General features: G+C 39.6%; 1 protein-coding gene across 1 annotated transcript in view; it reads left to right on the top strand.

Annotated features, from left to right (window-relative positions):
• The window catches only part of LOC108442511 (cadherin-4-like), a 530,226-nt gene that overhangs the window by 449,868 nt on the left and 60,863 nt on the right, over positions 1-19,495 (top strand). The window contains 3 exon segments of the mRNA XM_037541381.1: positions 4,481-4,636; positions 14,096-14,240; positions 16,821-16,993. Of these exon segments, the coding sequence (XP_037397278.1) occupies positions 4,481-4,636; positions 14,096-14,240; positions 16,821-16,993 (474 nt within the window).

Raw genomic sequence — 19,495 nt, 5'->3', positions numbered from 1 at the left:
CGGGCCAGTCCATAGCTTCAATGCCTTCATCTTGCAGGAACTGCTGACACACTCCAGCCACATGAGGTCTAGCATTGTCCTGCATTAGAAGGAACCCAGGGCCAACTGCACCAGCATATGGCCTCAAAAGGGGTCTGAGGATCTCATCTCGGTACCTAATGGCAGTCAGGCTACCTCTGGCGAGCACATGGAGGGCTGTGCGGCCCTCCAAAGAAATGCCACCCCACACCATTACTGACCCACTGCCAAACCGGTCATGCTGAAGGATGTTGCAGGCAGCAGATCGCTCTCCACAGCGTCTCCAGACTCTGTCACGTCTGTCACATGTGCTCAGAGTGAACCTGCTTTCATCTGTGAAGTGCACAGGGCGCCAGTGGTGAATTTACCAATCCTGGTATTCTCTGGCAAATGCCAAGCGTCCTGCACGGTGTTGGGCTGTGAGCACAACCCCCATCTGTGGACATCGGGCCCTCATACCATCCTCATGGAGTCGGTTTCTAACCGTTTGTGCAGACACATGCACATTTGTGGCCTGCTGGAGGTCATTTTGCAGGGCTCTGGCAGTGCTCCTCCTGTTCCTCCTTGCACAAAGGTAGAGGTAGCGGTCCTGCTGCTGGGTTGTTGCCATCCTACGACCTCCTCCACGTCTCCTGGTGTACTGGCCTGTCTCTTGGTAGCGCCTCCAGCCTCTGGACACTACGCTGACAGACACAGCAAACCTTGCCACAGCTCGCATTGATGTGCCATCCTGGATGAGCTGCACTACCTGAGCCACTTGTGTGGGTTGTAGAGTCCGTCTCATGCTACCACGAGTGTGAAAGTACCACCAACATTCAAAAGTGGCCAAAACATCAGCCAGAAAGCAGAAAGGTACTGAGAAGTGGTCTGTGGTCCCCACCTGCAGAACCACTCCTTTATTGAGTGTGTCTTGCTAATTGCCAATAATTTCCACCTGTTGTCTGTTCCATTTACACAACAGCATGTGAAATTTATTGTCAATCAGTGTTGCTTCACAGAAGTTTGATTTACTTGGAGTTGTATTGTGTTGTTTAAGTGTTCCCTTTATTTTTTTGAGCAGTATATATATATATATATATATATAGAGAGAGAGAGAGAGAGAGTGAGCGAGAGAGAGAGAGAGAGAGAGAGAGAGAGAGGCAGTTTTCCAGCCGGGTATGTAATGGCTCTGTATTCCGCCTGCAGCTCTTCAGGACGTGCTTATTAAGTTTACGCCTGAAGATTCTCACAAATTTGCCAAAAACATTGAGACGAAATGATCTTTCAGGAAATAGAAATGGAGAGGAAGACACACTTTCTCCATTTGAGAGCATCAGTCTCCAAAATTACTGCTGTTGTGCTTCTACAACATCATCATTAGCTATAAAAGTCCATAAAGCGTCTGGATTAGATTTAATATTATGTGTGTTACTCTGGCCACTGCTGATGTTCACGATCGTTCCCTCTTTATTTATTTATATTCACACTGCAGTGACACTTCACTGCATCACACACTTACCTGGCACTGACCCACAGCTCTCACTGCTGGTTTTCTATATGTCTTCAAATTAATTAAATGACATAATTTCATAATTAAGTACAGTTACTTTATTCCAGTCTGTCTGTATGAGTTTGTTTTTGGGAGAAATTCCAAGATTTCATTTCACAACACTGTCTCAGAGATGAAGACTTTTACAGCTTTAACAACATACAACACGTATGCTCTCTCCCTTTCTTTCTCTCTCTCTCGTGCTCGCTCTCTGTGTATCTGTCGCTCTCACTCCTCTTTTCTTTCTTTTTTCTTTTTCATTGATCTTTTTTCCTTAAATGTTTTCTCTTTCATCTCTTTCTCTCTTTCTTCTCTCTCTCCTGTTTCTGTTCTCTATGTCTCCTTCTCGGTTTTCCCTTTCTTGTTTTTTCTTATTCTTTTTCATCTCTGTACCATTCTTTCTTTCACCTCTCATCCCCCATTCTCCTTTTCTCTATTCACTCTCTCACTCTCTGTCAATCCTTCCTTCTTTCTCCCTGTTTCTCTCATCTTCTCTTTCTTTCTTTTTGCCCTCTTCTTCTACCTTTTCACACTCTCCTTCTATTTGTTCACTCCTTCTCAGCCTTCTCCTTCTTCTTCTTTTTCTTCTTCATATCTTTATCTGTCTATCTCTCTATATATCTATCTTTTTTCTTCTCTTCCTCTCTTTGTCTCTCCCACATGCTGTCCCGTTGTCCTTCTTCTCTCTCTCTCATTTCATTCACTCCACCCCTTCTCTCGCTGCTGTCACCATTACTCAAAAATGGCACACTGTCTGATACCCATCTTTCCACTTCTTCTCAAAATGTAACCCCTCTCTCTTTCTTTCTCTGTGTGTCTCTATCTTTACTCTTTCTCGTGCAGAAATAGTAGCAGTGAGTTCTTTTCTAATGGTGTGAAAGTAGAGGTCCATGCTGGACCCAATTTTGGGCCTAAGTGGAAAGATTTCATGAAATGAAACCCAATTACACCCAGCCTCTCTCTCTCTCTCTCTCTCTCTCTCTCTCTCTTTCTCTCTCTATCTATATCTCTCTCACCCCCTCTCCCTCTCTCTCTGTCAGTCTCTCTTTCTTATTTTCTTTTCTTTCGAGTTCTCTCCCCTTCTTGCTCTACTCTCTCGCGCTCTCTTCTCCTTTCCTCTGAGACACCTACCTTATACTTCCACTCACTGGCCACTTTATTAGAAACACCCAGCTTGTTCTTTCATTTACAGTAACCACTGTCACTGCTGGGTAGAGTGTGGTTCAAGAGCAGCAATGTGGTCAGAAACTGACCACTTATGAAGAACAGAAGATGAATAACAAACTGTGTATGAACAGATGAGCTACAGTCTTTAACTGTGCACCAGTGACTAGATATGTGTGTTTACAGAATACATTTTCTAAAATTCTTTGTTTTTGCTTTATTGTTGATGCACATTTACAGCGTGACTCTCTTACTCTACAGTAGCTTTGGCTCTAACGTCAGTGCCAGAATGGAAGGTTATGCTCTTGTTTGTTTTGCTGCTTTCCAAAATAAGACTCAGCGGCTGTTTCCTTAGTAACTCTTCTATTTCAATTTGCCCGCTGTCACTCACCTAATTACTGCAATAATGCAAAGCTCTTAACGTCTGCCTGAGTCTTTTATCTGAGGGACACATACCACTACAGCATGAGCATCCGCAACAGGGATTCCAGCTGTCAGGAGCTCAAAACAGAAGAAAAATGATGCTCGCATGTTTGCTTACTGCCCCGGCTAACGGAGATGGATATATTGGATTTCTCGTCTGAAGTAGTCCAATTGTAGAAAAACATAATGCAGTGTGTATGTCCCCACAGTGCTAATGAAATCTGTAGCTGCGAGACAGAGAGCGAGTGATGAATGATGGAGTGTGATTGCAAAATGGTTGTACGGACCTGTTTGTATTTGATATTTCTCAAATTCTTGTCAGGATTGGGTCAGGTTCAAATTTCGTGTTCAAGTTTCTCTTTATTTTTTTTTTTTTCTTTTTCCACCTTATTTTTTTTCCTTTGCTTTTTTGTCCACAATACAATCATTTTGATTTAGCATACTGGAGTCACATATGTTGCTTGCAGCTAGGAACTTTTGTCAGGTTACAGTTGGGTGCTTCGAAAAAATTTAATTTTGTCGGCTGCATTCAGACAGAATTTTACTGGTTTACAGTTGGGTTTAGACACCATTTTACTGGGCTGCAGTCGGGTTCAGACAGAATTTTTTTGGGCTACAATCAGACATTCAGACAAAATATTCTAGGTATACAGTCAAGTTCAGGCAGAATTTTGTCAGGCTACATTTGGTTTCAGACAGAATTTTGTTGGGCTACAATTGGGTTAAAACAGAATTTTGTCAGTTTAGATTCGGCTTTAAACAGAATTGTTTTGGTTTGCAGTCAGATTCAGATTGAATTTTATTGGGCTACGGTTGATTTAGATTGAATTTTATTGGGCTACGGTTGATTCAGACTGAATTTTATTGGGCTACAGTCGATTCAGACAGATTTTTATTGGGCTACAGTCGATTCATACAGAATTTTATTGGGCTACAGTCGATTCAGACAGATTTTTATTGGGCTACAATCAGACATCCAGACAAAATATTCAAGTTCAGTCAGAATTTTGTCAGGCTACATTTGGTTTCAGACAGAAATTTGTTGGGCTACATTTGGTTTAAGACAGAATTTTGTCAGTTTAGAATCGACTTTAATCAGACTTGTTTTGGTTTGCAGACAGATTCAGACTGAATTTTATCAAAACACATTCAAGTTCTGACTGTTTTTTCAGTTTACAGTTGGTCTGGGTCAGACCAGAATACAGTGATGTTGACATTCTAATCTTGGTGTTGTGGATTGAGTCAGTGTCATTATCTACCCAGGATTAAATCAACATTCCAGGCCCCATTAAAGCTTCGCTTCTTGTATGTAATCTGTAGAACTAACTCTTTTCCTCATCTTTGTAGATCCGCTCGGATAAGGATCGCTCCATCAACATCAGGTACAGCATCACCGGCGTTGGAGCAGACCAGCCACCCAACGAAGTGTTCAGCATTGACCCAGAGAAAGGCAAGATGTATGTCACGAAACCTCTGGACCGAGAGGAGCGTTCTTCATACCATGTAAGTTCTGCTGTGTCTTTATTCAAATTTCAAATTCAAAATTTTCCCCTCACCTAAAATTTATTAGGCTATTTCTAGTTTTAATTTTGTGACAAACCTTTTTCCATGTTTGTAGATAACAATATATCATATACTGTCAGAAACAGCAAATGGATAATGATTCAGGTTTGCCGTTTCACCTAATTGATACATTTGCAGAGAACAAAGATTGTTTTATGAATTTAATTCAGATATTTGATTAAAAACATTCATTGCTTTGCCACATCATTTTCTGACATGGGAACAAAGTAAAAATATCAAACCTGTCAGAATATTTATTAAATGTTTTACATAATTAATTATAGAATGAATTATATACACTATACAAAGGTCATTATAAATTCCTGGCTACTTTACAGCATTACTTTACAGCAGGAATTTATTGAATCATATTAAATGTAAATAACAGTAAAATTACTACTGTGTACATAAACTAAAATAATAATAACACATATATTGGCCATACTTTGCACCATACATACATTCATCTCAAGTAAGCATTTTTAAATGCATTCTTTCATTCATTCATTCATCATCTTTAACCACCTAATCTAGATAGTTTCACTGAAGAAGTTGAGGAACGGAGAGAGTCCCAGACCATCCTATTACCCCACAACTTCCACCAGCTCATTTTGGGGGCCCCCGAGCCACTCCCAGGCCAACATGGAGATATAATCCCTCCAGTGGGTCTTAGGATGACCTCATCTCAGTAGGCCTTGCCGGGTAAACCCCCACCGGGAGGCAGCCGGGAGGCATCTTGATCAGACACCTGAACCATCACAACTGGCACTTCTCAGTGTGGAGGAAGAGAAGCTCTACTCTGAGCTCTTCCCAGATCACTGAGCTCCTCACCCTGTCAGTAGAATGTAACCCACCCTGTGAAGAAAGCTCATTTCTGCCTCTTGTATTCATCATCTTATACTTTCGGTCATTACCCAAAGCTCATGACCACAGGTGAGGGTTAGGCTGTAGACCGACTGGTACACAGAGACCTTTGTCTTATGGCTCAGCTCATTCTTCACCACTAAAGTCTGGTACAGTGACCACATAACTGCTGCAGTCTGTCCCAGCCTGTGGCCGATTTCACCATCCTTTTTCTCATCACTTGTCAACAAGACCCCAAGATACTTAAACTCCTCTACCCGGGGCAAGTCATATGGATCAGTGTGTTTCTGGTAGGGTGTTCCAAGGCAAACTGGTCTAGAGTGAAGACCCAGACTAACTAGATCCTCCATCCTCCAAGTCCTCCATGACTAAGGGACAACCGAGACCGTGTATCCTGGGAGAAGGATACTGGGACCCCTGGAACCAGGCCTGGGGGCAGTATTCCTTGACGAGTGCCTGGTGGCTGGGCAGCCCACGTAACCCAGCCTGGCTCAGGCCAAAAAGATAACATGGGGGAACCACGTGGGCCCACCACACACAAGGTCCAGCAAGGGGGACCAGTGCAGTGCTATATAGGTGGTGGGAGATGTCAAAGAGGTCCTTGGCACCGTGGACTCCTGTTTATGCCTTATAACTCTCCACTATGATCATATCCCATAATCCTGTGTGACACAGCTCAACATTAACCTCACAGTGATGTGTTATTACATAAAATATTTTAAGAAGAGTTGTTTTCACAATAAAATGATCAATGCAGTATTTTAATTAGTGTTTCATTTTGTGAAATCCTGGCAGTAAATAAGATTGTAGTTAGTAACATAATAGATAATTATTACCATTAATGAATCACTGCTATCATCAGCAGAATGTCAATAATACCATCTGAGAGTTAAGGGTTTTCTGCTAGCTGAGTTTCTGCTCCTTGCATGCTTCTTCCCACGCTTCTCGCTGAGGTTTTGTCAGGAGAGGTTGGGGGTTGAAAGGCGAGTTTACTCCTTGTTATCCATTTTGACGCTTTTAACTCGTTAAATTGATCAGCGACTCATTGGCAGACACAACGCCAGCGCTCCCGCTGTCAATTAGCCGCCACAGTAGCGCTAACAGAGCGCAAAGAGAAGTGGCATAGTCGACAGAGAGGTGTGTGTTTGTCTAGGACTGTCTGAGCTAATGAAAAAGCCAGTTTAGCACTGATCTCAGCGTTTGAAGCCTTCACGCTGTCTGTTTACTGAGCTGATGTCATCGTTAAAGAGGCACCGCAACGCAGTGCTCTTCAGAAACTATCCAGCACTTCACGTAATTACCACGCACACACTCCAACATCAGAGAGAGGAGGAACGATGGGATGAACACATCACCATGCTAATTAATGCGTGAACCGACGTTCAGGAGGCATAAACAGTGTCACCGTAATGAGGCCTATCAACACGACATCACTTCCCCACAGAGGGACTGACAGACAGCAGAGAGACTATACATGAACATAAACATAAACATGGGTTTTGTTCAGTGCTGCCTGCCAACACTGGTCAACGGCACATTAAAGTGATAGTTTGGTGATTAAACGTTTTCCCTAAACATTGAAGCTGTGAGGCTAATGTGGCTAACAAGTACTGGAAGCCTATATTCCACCATTTAGCATAGCATTAACTGCATACCTGCATAATCACATGCTCACCTCAAACACGTAAAGTTATTAGGTTATCTCTAATAGACTTTATTATGTGAATTCTGACCTATATAACTATATATAACTGTATGATTATTGTCTTTGTTACTTAATGATATTAATGTCATAATTAACTTATCTTTCTCTGGAATCTTTATCTCATTTCTCTCTCTATCTTTACTTCCACCCACCCTCTCTTTCTTCTGTTTTTCTTCTCTATCTATCTCTCTCTACTCTCTCTCCTCTCGCTTTTGTCTTTTTTCCTTTTTTCTCTCTCTCCTTTGTTTCACTCTCTCTTTCTCTCTCTGTCTAATTTTTCCACTTCTCTCTTCTTTGTTCCTCTCCTCCTTGTCCATCTCACCTGTCTTTCTCAATCTCTTTCTCTTCTCTTTCTATCTCTCCTCTCTTAACTATTCTCTCTGTAAACTTTTTCCAACCCTTTTTTCTCTCGCTCCTCTTTCTCTATCTGTTTTTCTCTGCCTCTCTCTCTCTCTCTCTCTCTCTCTCTCTCTCTCTCTCTCTCTCTCCCTGGAAGCATCAGTATTGATTCAATAACTCTGCACAGCCTGCAGTCACAGTGACATTTAGTGGCTCCCTATTCTCTAAACGTCTGCACTATCAACCACAATCACACACACACACACACACACACACACACATATACACATGCACATACACAGATGAAATGAAGTAGAGGGTGTGTGATGTGTGTCCAGTGTAAGAACGGTGTGCGTATTTAGGGGAGATTTTTATTTGTTTGCTTTGTATGTTTGTAATTTGTTTAGTTTTGAACTTTCCTTGCTGGCTGGGGAGTTTTTCCATCTCCTGCAGTTTGACTAGGCCACAAGCTGTGAACTAGGAAGTTTTTCATCACAGTAGCAGGATTTGACTGGGCCATGAGGCATGATAATTTTCACTGTGGTAACAGAGTTTGACTGGGCCACGAAGCAGGATACTTTTCTCCATGGTAGCAGAGATAGAGTGGGCCACAAAGTGGGACTCTTTTCACTGCAGTAGCAGAGTTTGACTGGTCCATGAACTGGGATGCATTTCTGTGCTTTAGCTAAGTTTGACTGGGCAACAACCCAGGACACTTTTTGCTGCATTAGCAAAGATTGACTGGGCTATGAGCCAGGACAATTTTCACTGTGGTAGCAGAGATTAACTGGGCCACACACTGGGACACTTTTCACTGTGGTAGCACAGTTTGACTGGGCCACAAAGCTGGACACTTTTCACTGTGTTAGCAAAGTTTGACTAGGCCATGAACCAGGACACTTTTTGCTGCGTTAGCAGAGTTTGATTGGGTCTCAAACTGGACCCTTTTGCTGTTGTAACAAAGTTTGACTTGGTCAAAAACTGGGGCACTTTCCACTACAGTGGAAGAGTTTGACTGGGCCTCACTGGGCCAAAAGGCATCGCACTTTTCATTAAGGTAGCAGAGTTTGACTGGGCATCACTGGGCCACAAAGTGGGGCACTTTTCACTGCAGCAGCAGAGTTTGATGTGGCCACTGGCCAGGACACTTTTTACCAGCTGGACAACTTTGCATATTTGTGTTAAGGGGAGTTTATGTTAAGTCACAAGTCAGTTAAGATGAGTTTGAGTTGTCACAAGTCAGTTAAGGACAAGTCTGAGTTGTGAGTCGAGTTGCCTTTTTAGTTAAGACTGATTCCAATATGAGTCGCAATTCAGTTAATAGTGTGGCCAAGTTGAGTTGTGAGTCAGTTAAAACTAGTTTGAGTCGAGTCGTGAGTCAGTTGACAATGATTTTGACTAGTTTGAGTCGTGAGTCAGTTAGGATTAGGTTGAGTTGAGTTACAAGTCAGTTGAGACTAGATTGAGTCAAGTTGCAGGTCTGTTAAGACTAGTTTGAGTCAACTTGCAGTTCTGTTACGACGAATTTGAGAAGGGTAGTAAGTCAGTTAAGACAAGCTTAAGTCAAGTTTTGAGCAAGTTAAGATGAGCCTGAGTCAAGTTGCAAATCAGTTAAGACTTGTTTGAGTCAGGTTTTAATTCAGTTAGGATGAGCTTGAGTAAAGTTGTGAGTCAGTTAAGACTAGTTTGAGTCAAGTTGTAGGTCAAATAAGACTAGTGTGAGTCGAGTTGCGAGAAAGATAAGAGTAGTTTAAGTAGAGTTGCAGGTCAGTTGAGACTAGTTTAAGTCTAGGTGCAAGCCTGTTAAGACTAGTTTGAGTCGAGTTGCAAGTCTGTTAAGACTAGTTTGAGTAGAGTAGTAAGTCAGTTAAGACAAGCTTAAGTTGAGTTTTGACCAAGTTAAGATAAGCCTGACTAGTTTAAGTAGAGTAGAGTCAGTTAAAATTACTTTGAGTTGAGTTGTGAGCCAGTTAAGGCTAGTTTGAGACAAGTCACAAGGCACTCACCACGCTGGGTCGCTGACTCATGTCTCGATCACTGAAATCAGTTATACTGTTTTACATTTTCATACATTATTGCACGCTGTCAAATTCATTGCAGTGAAGTTGTTATGCACTTAATTATTTCTTTGAGAATTAATCAAATTTTACCCACATTAACTGTATGTTTGTATATTTGCTTTTATGCAGGTATGTGTGTGTTTACGCACTGTTAGAGGTTCTAGACCATCTCCGTTCTCTTTTTCCTGATTCTGTTCTTAGTTTAAATATCATGACATGAGCCAAGGAAATTCTAGATGTTCCTACAGTCCAGTAAATCAGATTAAACCCACCTCACTCTGAATAAACTCTTTGTTCTACATTCAAACCATCCTGAACTTTCTCTGCCCCACTGTTATTGAAGATTTCAAGTGGACGCTTTGATGATTTTTCCTGGAAACCCACTCCAAACCCGACTGTATGAATAAATACATCATTCATGTCATTGATATGAAACATTCCTCTCTGAGAACGCTGTCGTTTTTACTGCGATCCATGTTATCTTCATCCGTTTTGCGGTTTTGTAAATAGCTGAAGGTAAACATTTATCAGCCGGGGCCCCTTTGCCAGCGTGACTGATTCACTTTCAGCCTCGCTTTGTCAAAACATTTCACTTCACCAACAGAACGTCACATTAGAGGGGAGAGAAAATGAGAAACAAAAAAAATTAGACGATGGCTCAGTCCGGAATATTGATTTCAGCATGAACATGATGTCAGAATTCTGCCGTGTTGTTGCAAACAAGAATAAAATGAAGTGTTTTATTAATTATTGCTTATTTTTTTATTTTGTAAGTCCAGAACCTTCAAAAGGTCTGATACAGAAAAATACACTGATTTCATTTCCTAAAGCATCCTTTGTAAGCATTTTGAAGAAACAAAGACAGTTCTATTTATGAAGGACATTTATGATGGAATTAAATAAACCAAATCATCAGACTGCATTAATCTTCAGTAAGTATCAAAATGCCCAAAAAAAGAAAGCTTTTGTTTTAAATAAAATAGTTTGATATAACATGTAAACATTAAAATATTCCAAGCATATTGTTTACTCCCCAGTCCGTATACAGAAACTCAGCTACCTTAACCTCAGTTAGCTTTGTTTTTGTGACACCATAAAAAACAATTCATTCATACATATCCATCGATTCAGCCTACAGCAGTGTAGCTCTGGCCATTTAAACTGAAGTTACAAGGAGTGTTTCAACCTGGTCTGTTGTATAAGGTTTTAATGCTATGGGATAAAGAGAGCCTGAAAACTGGTCATTCAGAAATTAATTATATACTTTACTTTGCCAGTGAGTCGAAGTACAACTTAGGTGTTCAGTGCTCAGTGAGTGGAAATACAAGGTTGGTGTTTTTATAAAGTGACCAGTGCAAAGAAGTACAAGGTGGGTATTTCTTTTAAAGTGGCCAGAGAGTAAAATTACAAGGTGGCCAGTGAGTGGAAGTATAAGTTGATTGTTTCTGTTAAAGTGGTCCATAGGAAAAACTGACTGTTTCTAGTAAAGTGGCCAGTGAGTATAAGTACAAGATGGGTGTTTCTAATAAAGCAGCCCCTGAATGAAAGTACAAGGTTGTTGTTTCTAATAAAGTGGTCCGTAAGTAAAAGTGGCTGTTTCTAATAAAGAGGCCAGTGAACGAAAGTATAAGGTGGCTGTTTCTAATGAAGTGGCCGGTGAGTGTAAGCACAAGGTGGATGTTTCTAATAAAGTGGCCACTGAATGTATGTAATTCACAACTATCAAAACAAACCAGAAATCCAGAATTATTCATAAGTAGCTGCTTACATTATGCAGGATTTAAGCTGTAAGTAATGCCTTAAGGTTTAAAACTGTGGTCAGCTTATCAGCTGAGCTGGGCATGTTTGAGAGTGGTGTGTGTGTGTGTGTGTGTGTGTGTGTAGTCTGCTCTGATGTTTATATTTTCTCTGGCTGTCATGAATTTTTTGAAGATAAGGCGACTGCATCTGTCTCTCATTTTATTCAGCTCACCTGAGAAAATGTTTGTGATAAGCTCAGAGTTTGTGTAGCTGGAGCTGTTTGGGTACGTCTGTCTGGGTGACAGAAAGAGAGGGAGAATGAAATTCCCTCAGTTTTCTCCCTCTTTGCCCAAACGTAGTCGATCAGCCAAAACATGCTTGGTGTCTGAAGTTTGCTTCATTAGTTTTAACACTGAAGCTGTGACGCTAATGTAGCTAACAAGTAATGGAAGCTTATACCACAATTAGTATGGTGCCAACTACATACCTAAATCATTGCTACACACGTCTCAAACTGTGTAGAGTTGTTCAGGATCTGTAATAGACCAAAACATACAAAATAACTGATAGCTGTGATCGTACACAATGAATGTGTAGTCCATTGATTGTTTACCAGTGGTGGACGAAGTAGACAAATCATGTACTTGAGTTAAAGTAGAGATACTCAAGGTAAAATATTACTCCAGTAAAAGTAGAAGTTCCTCCCTTTAGACCTCCACTTGAGTAAAAGTACTTAAGTATCAAAAGTACTGTCCTATTATCATTTTTGTAACAAGACTCTTGCTTTATCAACTAACTTTAGATGAAAATACTCTAGTGTTACTCTTGGTAAACCTTTTAATAGTAAATCTTTTAATAGAATGTCATTAATTAGTCTGATGCTGATGTCTATTAAAATCATCATAAGAACAAAAAATGAAGGCAAGCAATTTCCATTAGGTAGAACCAAGTGGCTCTGAAATAACTTTTTGTTGACAAGCAAAGTTTCAGATTTAAGATTTATTTGCAACTTCATTACAAGTTTAAGTTACAAATTTAAGTTAAAAAAAAAAGTCTTGGTTAAATAAAAGCTTGCACTGGGTCAGTGTGTCCAACAGGTCAAAACAAGCTCAAAACAAAGTGTGCGCTGTGCCCTGATTGGGGTTCTTGCTTTGCGTCTCTTTAATTTTGACAGGTTACATTTTTATACACACATAAACCAAAAGGAACAATAAATTTATTGTAATGTAGTGAAGTAAAAAGTAAGATATTTGCTTTAAAAATGTGGTGGAGTGAAAGTAAAAAGTCACCAAAAATGGAAAAACTTCAGTAAAGTACAGATACACGAAAAAAAGTACTTAAGTACAGTAACGAATTACATTTACTTAGTTACTGATCACCACTGTTGTTCGTTGTTTACTTTGGGGGTCTTAGTTGTAACAGTTGGTTAAACAAGCTGTGCTTAATTAAAGGTTCTCTACACAGTGGAATCATTCTTCATTCTTCTTTTTGAAAATGGGTTGTATATAGCACCAAAAATGCTCTGCTATTGTGTGACAAGCTTGTAACAATAGAAGCACATCACAGATGTGAGACCATCTCCTAACTAGTAACTTTACAGTACAAGAAAAACCATACTTCACTTTTAATGTAAGTCAAAGGAATCAGTATATACCCCAATTCCAATGAAGTTGGGACGTTGTGTAAAACATAAATAATATCAGAATATGATGATTTGCAAATCTTTGTCAACCTATATTCAATTGAATACACTACAAAGACAAGATATTAAATGTTCAAATGGATAAACTTTATTGTTTTTTGCAAATATTCACTCATTTTGAATTTGATGCAACACATTCTAAAGAAGTTGGGACAGGGGCATGTTTACCACTGTGTTACATCACCTTTCCTTTTAACAACATTCAATAAGTGTTTGGGAATTGGGACACTAATTGTTGAAGCTTTGTAGGTGGAATTCTTTCCCATTCTTGTTTGATGAACAACCTCAGTTGCTCAACAGTCCGGGGTCTCCATTGTCGTATTTTGCGCTTCATAATGAGCCACACATTTTCAATGGGAGACAGGTCTGGACTGTAGATGATGAAATTCCTAAATTCCTAGCAATTGCATGTTGAGAAACGTTGTTCTTAAACTGTTGGACTATTTACTGACGCCGTTGCTCACAAAGTGGTGAACCTCACCCCGTCTTTGCTTGTGATTGACTGAGCCTTGAGGGATGCTCCCTTTATACCCAATCATGACACTCACCTGTTTCCTATTAACCTGTTCACCTGTGGAATGTTCCAAACAGGTGTTTTTTGAGCATTCCTCAACTTTCCCAGTCTTTTGTTGCCCCTGTCCCAACCTCTCTGGAACATGTTGCAGGCATCAAAAAACAATAAAGTTTATCCATTTGAACATTAAATATCTTGTCTTTGTAGTGTATTCAACTGAATATAGGTTGAAAAGGATTTGCAAATCATCGTATTCTGTTTTTATTTATGTTTTACACAACGTCTCAAATATATATATATATATATATCAGTAACTTAGGTTTCTTTTGTTCATCTTGAATTTTACACATAATGTAAAGCGCAGCAAGCATTTTCTAATTATGGCAAAAATTCATATGGTGTTGTTTTCTGTGTTATGAAGCTGAGATGTCTGATGAATCTGTGTTGTGTTGTCTTGTGTTGTGTTTGTGCTCAGCTGCGTGCTCACGCTGTGGATATGAACGGCAATCAGGTGGAGCAGCCAGTGGATCTCTACATCTTTGTCATTGACATGAACGACAACAGGCCCGAGTTTAAGAACCAGGTTTACAATGGTTCTGTCATGGAGGGATCCAAACCAGGTGAGAAGATCAGCTCTGTACTTCTGATCTGTTATATTTTCTATCAATATTGCTGCAGTCATAGTCAACAGTAATATCAAGTAGTTTACCTCATATCTCTGAAATTAACTTTACAGAAAACTGCTTAAGTGGGTTTAAGAGCAAATGTTCTCTAAGAACGGTTGATGAATGAAGCCCAATGACCTTTTCTCTCTTTTTTTATGCTTCTTTCTTTCGTTCTTTCGTTCTTTAATATTTTCTTTCTGTATGTAAATAAATGAAGCTGTTTCTTGGCTGGTTTTAAGTGGGTTTGAACAGTAAAGGTGTGTATGTGTGTGTGTGTGTGTGTGTGTGAGTGTGTGTGTGAGAGAGAGTTTCTCAGGGGGATAATGATGCCCACCGTGGCACCGGTTCTTGCATCAGAGATGATGAAATAACAGGATGCTGCAGAAAAAGGAGGAATGGACGGATGGATACAATTTCTTTCTTTTTCCGCTTCTGTCCTCTGGTGTATTGTGTTTTCCGTCCCATCAGCTGGATAATGACCAGGCTTATTTTTACCCACCACAGATAATTGGATATAAGGTTTTAAGTGCATATCCAACAGGTTCTGCTCGCTGTGTGGACTGACAACAATTTGTGCTCCATTGTTTGTTTTATTTGTCAGGAGAGTTCTGGAAGAGGAGGATTTTTGCAAAACCTGCAACAATCTCTCTGCAAATGGAAAAACACTTCAAGAAAGGATTTTGCAATACTTCTGGTGTGCCTGTGTGTGACTGTGTGTGTGTGTGTGTGTGTGTATTAGCTGTTTGCAATAATGCAGCTAAATTCTGTGCTATAGTTTGCAGTGACCCCTACTGGCAGAGGCAGGAATCGCAGCTACATTTAGCCATCTGAGGTTATGCCCCCCCACCACATTCTCTCTTTTTTCGTTCTTTCTCTCTCTCTACTCTCTGTTCTCTGCACTCTTTCTCTTTTTCTCTCTCACTTTCTTTCTACTCTCTCTTTATCTTCTCTCTCCTCTCTCACACTCTCTCAAACACTTTTTTTTGTCTTCTCTCTCACTCTATATTTACCCATCTGAGCTTTCTGTTCTATATTATAGCTTTCACTTCTCTTTTTCTTCTCTCTCCCTCTCTCTGTCTTCCATCTCTTCTTTCTCCTACACTCTCTTCTCTTTTCTCTCTCTACTTTCTGTTTTTTTTTCTCTCTGCTTCCTCTTTCTCTCTTCTTTCTTTCCTCTATCTCTCTCTAGACTCTACTCTCTCTTTCAATTCAATTCAAAATAGCTTCATTGGCATGACTGCTCTGAGTACAATGTTGCCAAAGCATTTAAAATTCAACTCAAGCAAAACATACTTTGTAGAAATAAAAAACAAAAGTAAAATTAACACTAGTAGTAAAGATAATAGTCATATTGAAATTACAGCAACAATATTAAAATAAATAAAGGAAATACAAAATAAGACAACATATATTAAATAATAAAAAAGTGTTTCTTACTCTCCCTCAGGCGGTGACATGTCACCATATATTTTGCAGCAATAGATGCTGTGCTGCCCTCACCAAGAAAAATTGGTAGTCTTTCTCTCTCTCTCCCTTCATCTCACTCTCCTCTCTTTGACTTACTTTCTCTTGTCTCACACTCTTTCTTGCTTTCTGTCTCTACTCTCTCTCTCTCTCTCTCTCTCTCTCTCTCCCTCTCTCTTTGTGGTTTAATGAAGTTTGAAATGGAAGTTGGTGTAACAATTATATGTGTGTGGGGGGAGCTGTCAGAGAGCTGACAGAGACTGACCTGATAATTACAGAGAGAGAGAGAGAGAGAGAGAGAGAGAGAGAGAGGGACTAGATTTATAGATGATGAATGCCTTGCACTTCAGACACAAAAGCTAAAGGAGACTCTACAACTGTGTTTGATGGTAGAGAGGAGAAAGAACAGGAACAACCAACACAGGCAATATTGTCCAAAAGTACAGCCATTAAGTACAAGTTATTCATTTTCAGGGGCAGAAACAAACTAGAAAATCTGCAGACGCGCCTCCAAAGTTCAGTCTTAGAAGTTGGTTGATCATTTTCTGAAGTAATTAAACACATTGTGATGTTGCGGTCTGGACTCTGCGGTGGTCAGTCCATTGTTCAGCTCCTTTGTTTGATGTGTCCATCTCCTTTTCTTAGTGAGGTTCTTCTTGGCAGCTACACATCCATTTAGACCCACAGCATCTTCTCACAGTGGAAGGATGGACAGAAACACCTGTGGATGTTTTCAGATTTGAAGCAGCTTGATTTTCTCCTCTCTCTCAAAGATTAAAGCTTTAAGTGCTGTTTATCTTATGGGGACAGTTTTGGTGTCTACCAGGTCTTCCAAGTGGTTGTTAGGAGTCTCATTTTCTCTGTAACTTTTCATTATTTTTTTTAACTTGCACATAATAGCTGTTTTGACTGTCTCTGAGTTTTGCACAGTACTGTATGTTAACATTTGTTTTATATTATTAAAAGCACTGAATTGTGTGGATTTTATAAAGTGGCCAGTGAGTGAAAGTATAAAGATAGGTGTGATTGGTTGTTTTATCCATGTGTACTAACTTGACTCTTTTTTCGCAGGTACCACAGTGATGACTGTAACGGCTCATGATGCTGATGACATCACCACCTCTAATGGTATGGTGTATTACCGGATCCTTCAGCAGACCCCCCACAGCCCCATACCAAACATGTTTACCATCAACAGAGAGACCGGAGACATCGTTACCGTGGCAGCCGGACTGGACAGAGAGGTACACACACTTTTAGACCACTTAGTACTAATCATAAAACATATTTATGAATTATTATGAATATATGCCACAGCTTCAGTATATGCAGTCCTGATTTCCTCCATTACCACGTATTTGTCACACTAAATGTTGCAGAAGCCCTTTAAAATGTATATTTCTTTAGAAGTCTTAGTAATAGATAAAGAGAACCAAATTATACAAATAAGACAAAAATATTAGACTTGGCCATTTATTTATTGAGGACAAATCTAACATGACATATCTGTATTTGGCAAAGGTATGCAGATAATTTGAAGGTGAAATTCAGTTGTTTTCAATCAGTGGGATGGCATTCAGGTATGAGTGACCACCTTGTTCTATTTAAAGAACTATCAAAGTCGGATCTTCACAACACATTTGTAGTGAGGTGAAGTGTATCAGGGCACGAACAAAGAAGAGTTTGTGATGCTCATCAGGCTGGAAAAGGTTAAAAAACAAGGAGAAAGCTGCTGCTGTCCAAAAAGAACATTTCTGCCCATCTGCAGTTTACTAAAGATCACATGAACAAGCCAGAAGGCTATTGGAACAATGCTTTGTGGACAAATGAGTCCAAAATAGTTTTTTTTTTGTTTAAACGAGAACCGTTATATTTGCAGAAAGGAAACACTGCATTTTAGCATTAAAACTTTATCCCATCTGTGAAACGTGGTGTGGTGCTATCATAGTATGTACCTGTTTTACTGCATCTGGGCCAGGATGGCTTGCCATCATTTATGGAACAATGAGCCTTGAATTATACCAGCAAATTCTAAAGGAAAATGTCAGGACATCAGTCTGTGAGCAGAAACTCAACACAGAGAATGTGTGTCATGCAGCACACAAGTTCTACCAAAGAATGGTTAAAGAGGAATTAAGTTAATGTTTTGGAATGTCCTGATCTTAATCCTATATAAATTTTGTGGAATGACCTGAAGTAAGCAGTTGATGTGAGGAAACCCACCAATATAACAGAGTTGAAGCTGTTTTGTATAGAGGAATGGGCTAAAACTCCACCAAGCCAATGTGCAGGATTAATCAACTGTTACCGGAAATGTTTAGTGGCAGTTGTGGCTGCACAAAGGGGGTCGCAGCAGATACTGAAAGCAAAGGTTCACATACTTTTGCCACTCATAGATGTTTAATATTAGATATTTTCCTCAAAAAATAAATGAACCAGTCTATGTTTGTTTCATTTGTTTATATACTGTTAGGTCTGAAAATCTGATTAAATTTTAGGACAAATTTATGCAGAAATTTCTAAAGGGTTCACAAACTTTCAAGCACCACTGTATTTTTACTTACTTTACTGGTTTTGCCACCTTTAGCAGCAACTGAAAGTCAGTTCTTCACTTTGCTGTGGATGAACTTTGGCCAGTTCTTCTTTTGCAGTATTGCTTTAATTCACTCTGAGAGCCTGTGATAGTGATTCCTACATAGAAAATCACTTCCTTCCTTCATCTGCACAGAAACGCACTGACATGACATCATTTTCAAATAACTTGTTGGTTATGTTGGACATTTTTCTTCTGTGTGTTACTGTGTTTCAGTGTATAAAAGACACATATGGTTTCCTTTATTGTTGAATATACTGGAATTTATGTTTCACTCCTGTACAATTAAAAAAAAAAGGATTTGTGTTTTGATCACTGCAAAAAAAATCTTGTCAAGTGAAATGATCTCAAATCTGGTCAATCTTTTTTTTTTATAGTTGAGATTGTTGGAAGCTTTTAAGATAATTTAACTTATTTTACTTTTTTACATTTTAAGTGATTTTATTAAGTAAATTTATCTTACTATATTGGCAGATCATTTTGCTTGTTTTAAGAAATGTGCCAGTAAAAGTTAAATGAAAAATGAAGGCAGTAAAACTACCTGCCCATATAGTGAGATCATTTTACTTAAAACAGATAAAAATGTCAAGAAATAAGATAGATTATCTTATAATAAGAGCACAGCCATCTCAAAATAAGGAATATTACATATATAGAATTAAGATAATTTCATTTGAAAAGATATTATTTTTTGGAGCGATGGGCTTAAGATGCACGTCTGCCGCAACTGATGTGGATTTAAATGCTGATCATAATAGAAATGGATCTCTTCTGTTACACGGACGAATTAAAAATTCCTCAGAAACACATCCAGTGTGAATTGGCTGTAACAGAGTTGAGAAACACACACATGCACTGACATATATCGTCACCTGATGTATTATTCATCACCTCTCTGCCCATTAGGTCACACTTACAACAGCATCAGTGTGACAGGATGTTCCTCTGCTATTACACTCACACTCTGTGTGCAGGTGCGCGACTCTGTCCACCCACTATCACAGCAGCCTGAGTCTGTCCACCCACCTGGAGCCGCAGGACACATGGATCAGTCCTGAATCAAACACACTGTCTTCTACCTGAGAGTGTTCTGCATGAGTCAGAATCAGTGTGTCCCGCTGGAACAAAACTCACACTTCACAGTCTGCACTTC

Source organism: Pygocentrus nattereri, chromosome 9 (genome assembly GCF_015220715.1).
Source record: "Pygocentrus nattereri isolate fPygNat1 chromosome 9, fPygNat1.pri, whole genome shotgun sequence".
Taxonomy (NCBI): domain Eukaryota; kingdom Metazoa; phylum Chordata; class Actinopteri; order Characiformes; family Serrasalmidae; genus Pygocentrus; species Pygocentrus nattereri.
Note: the sequence above shows the minus strand (reverse complement) of the source record. Positions and strands in the feature narration are given on the sequence as shown.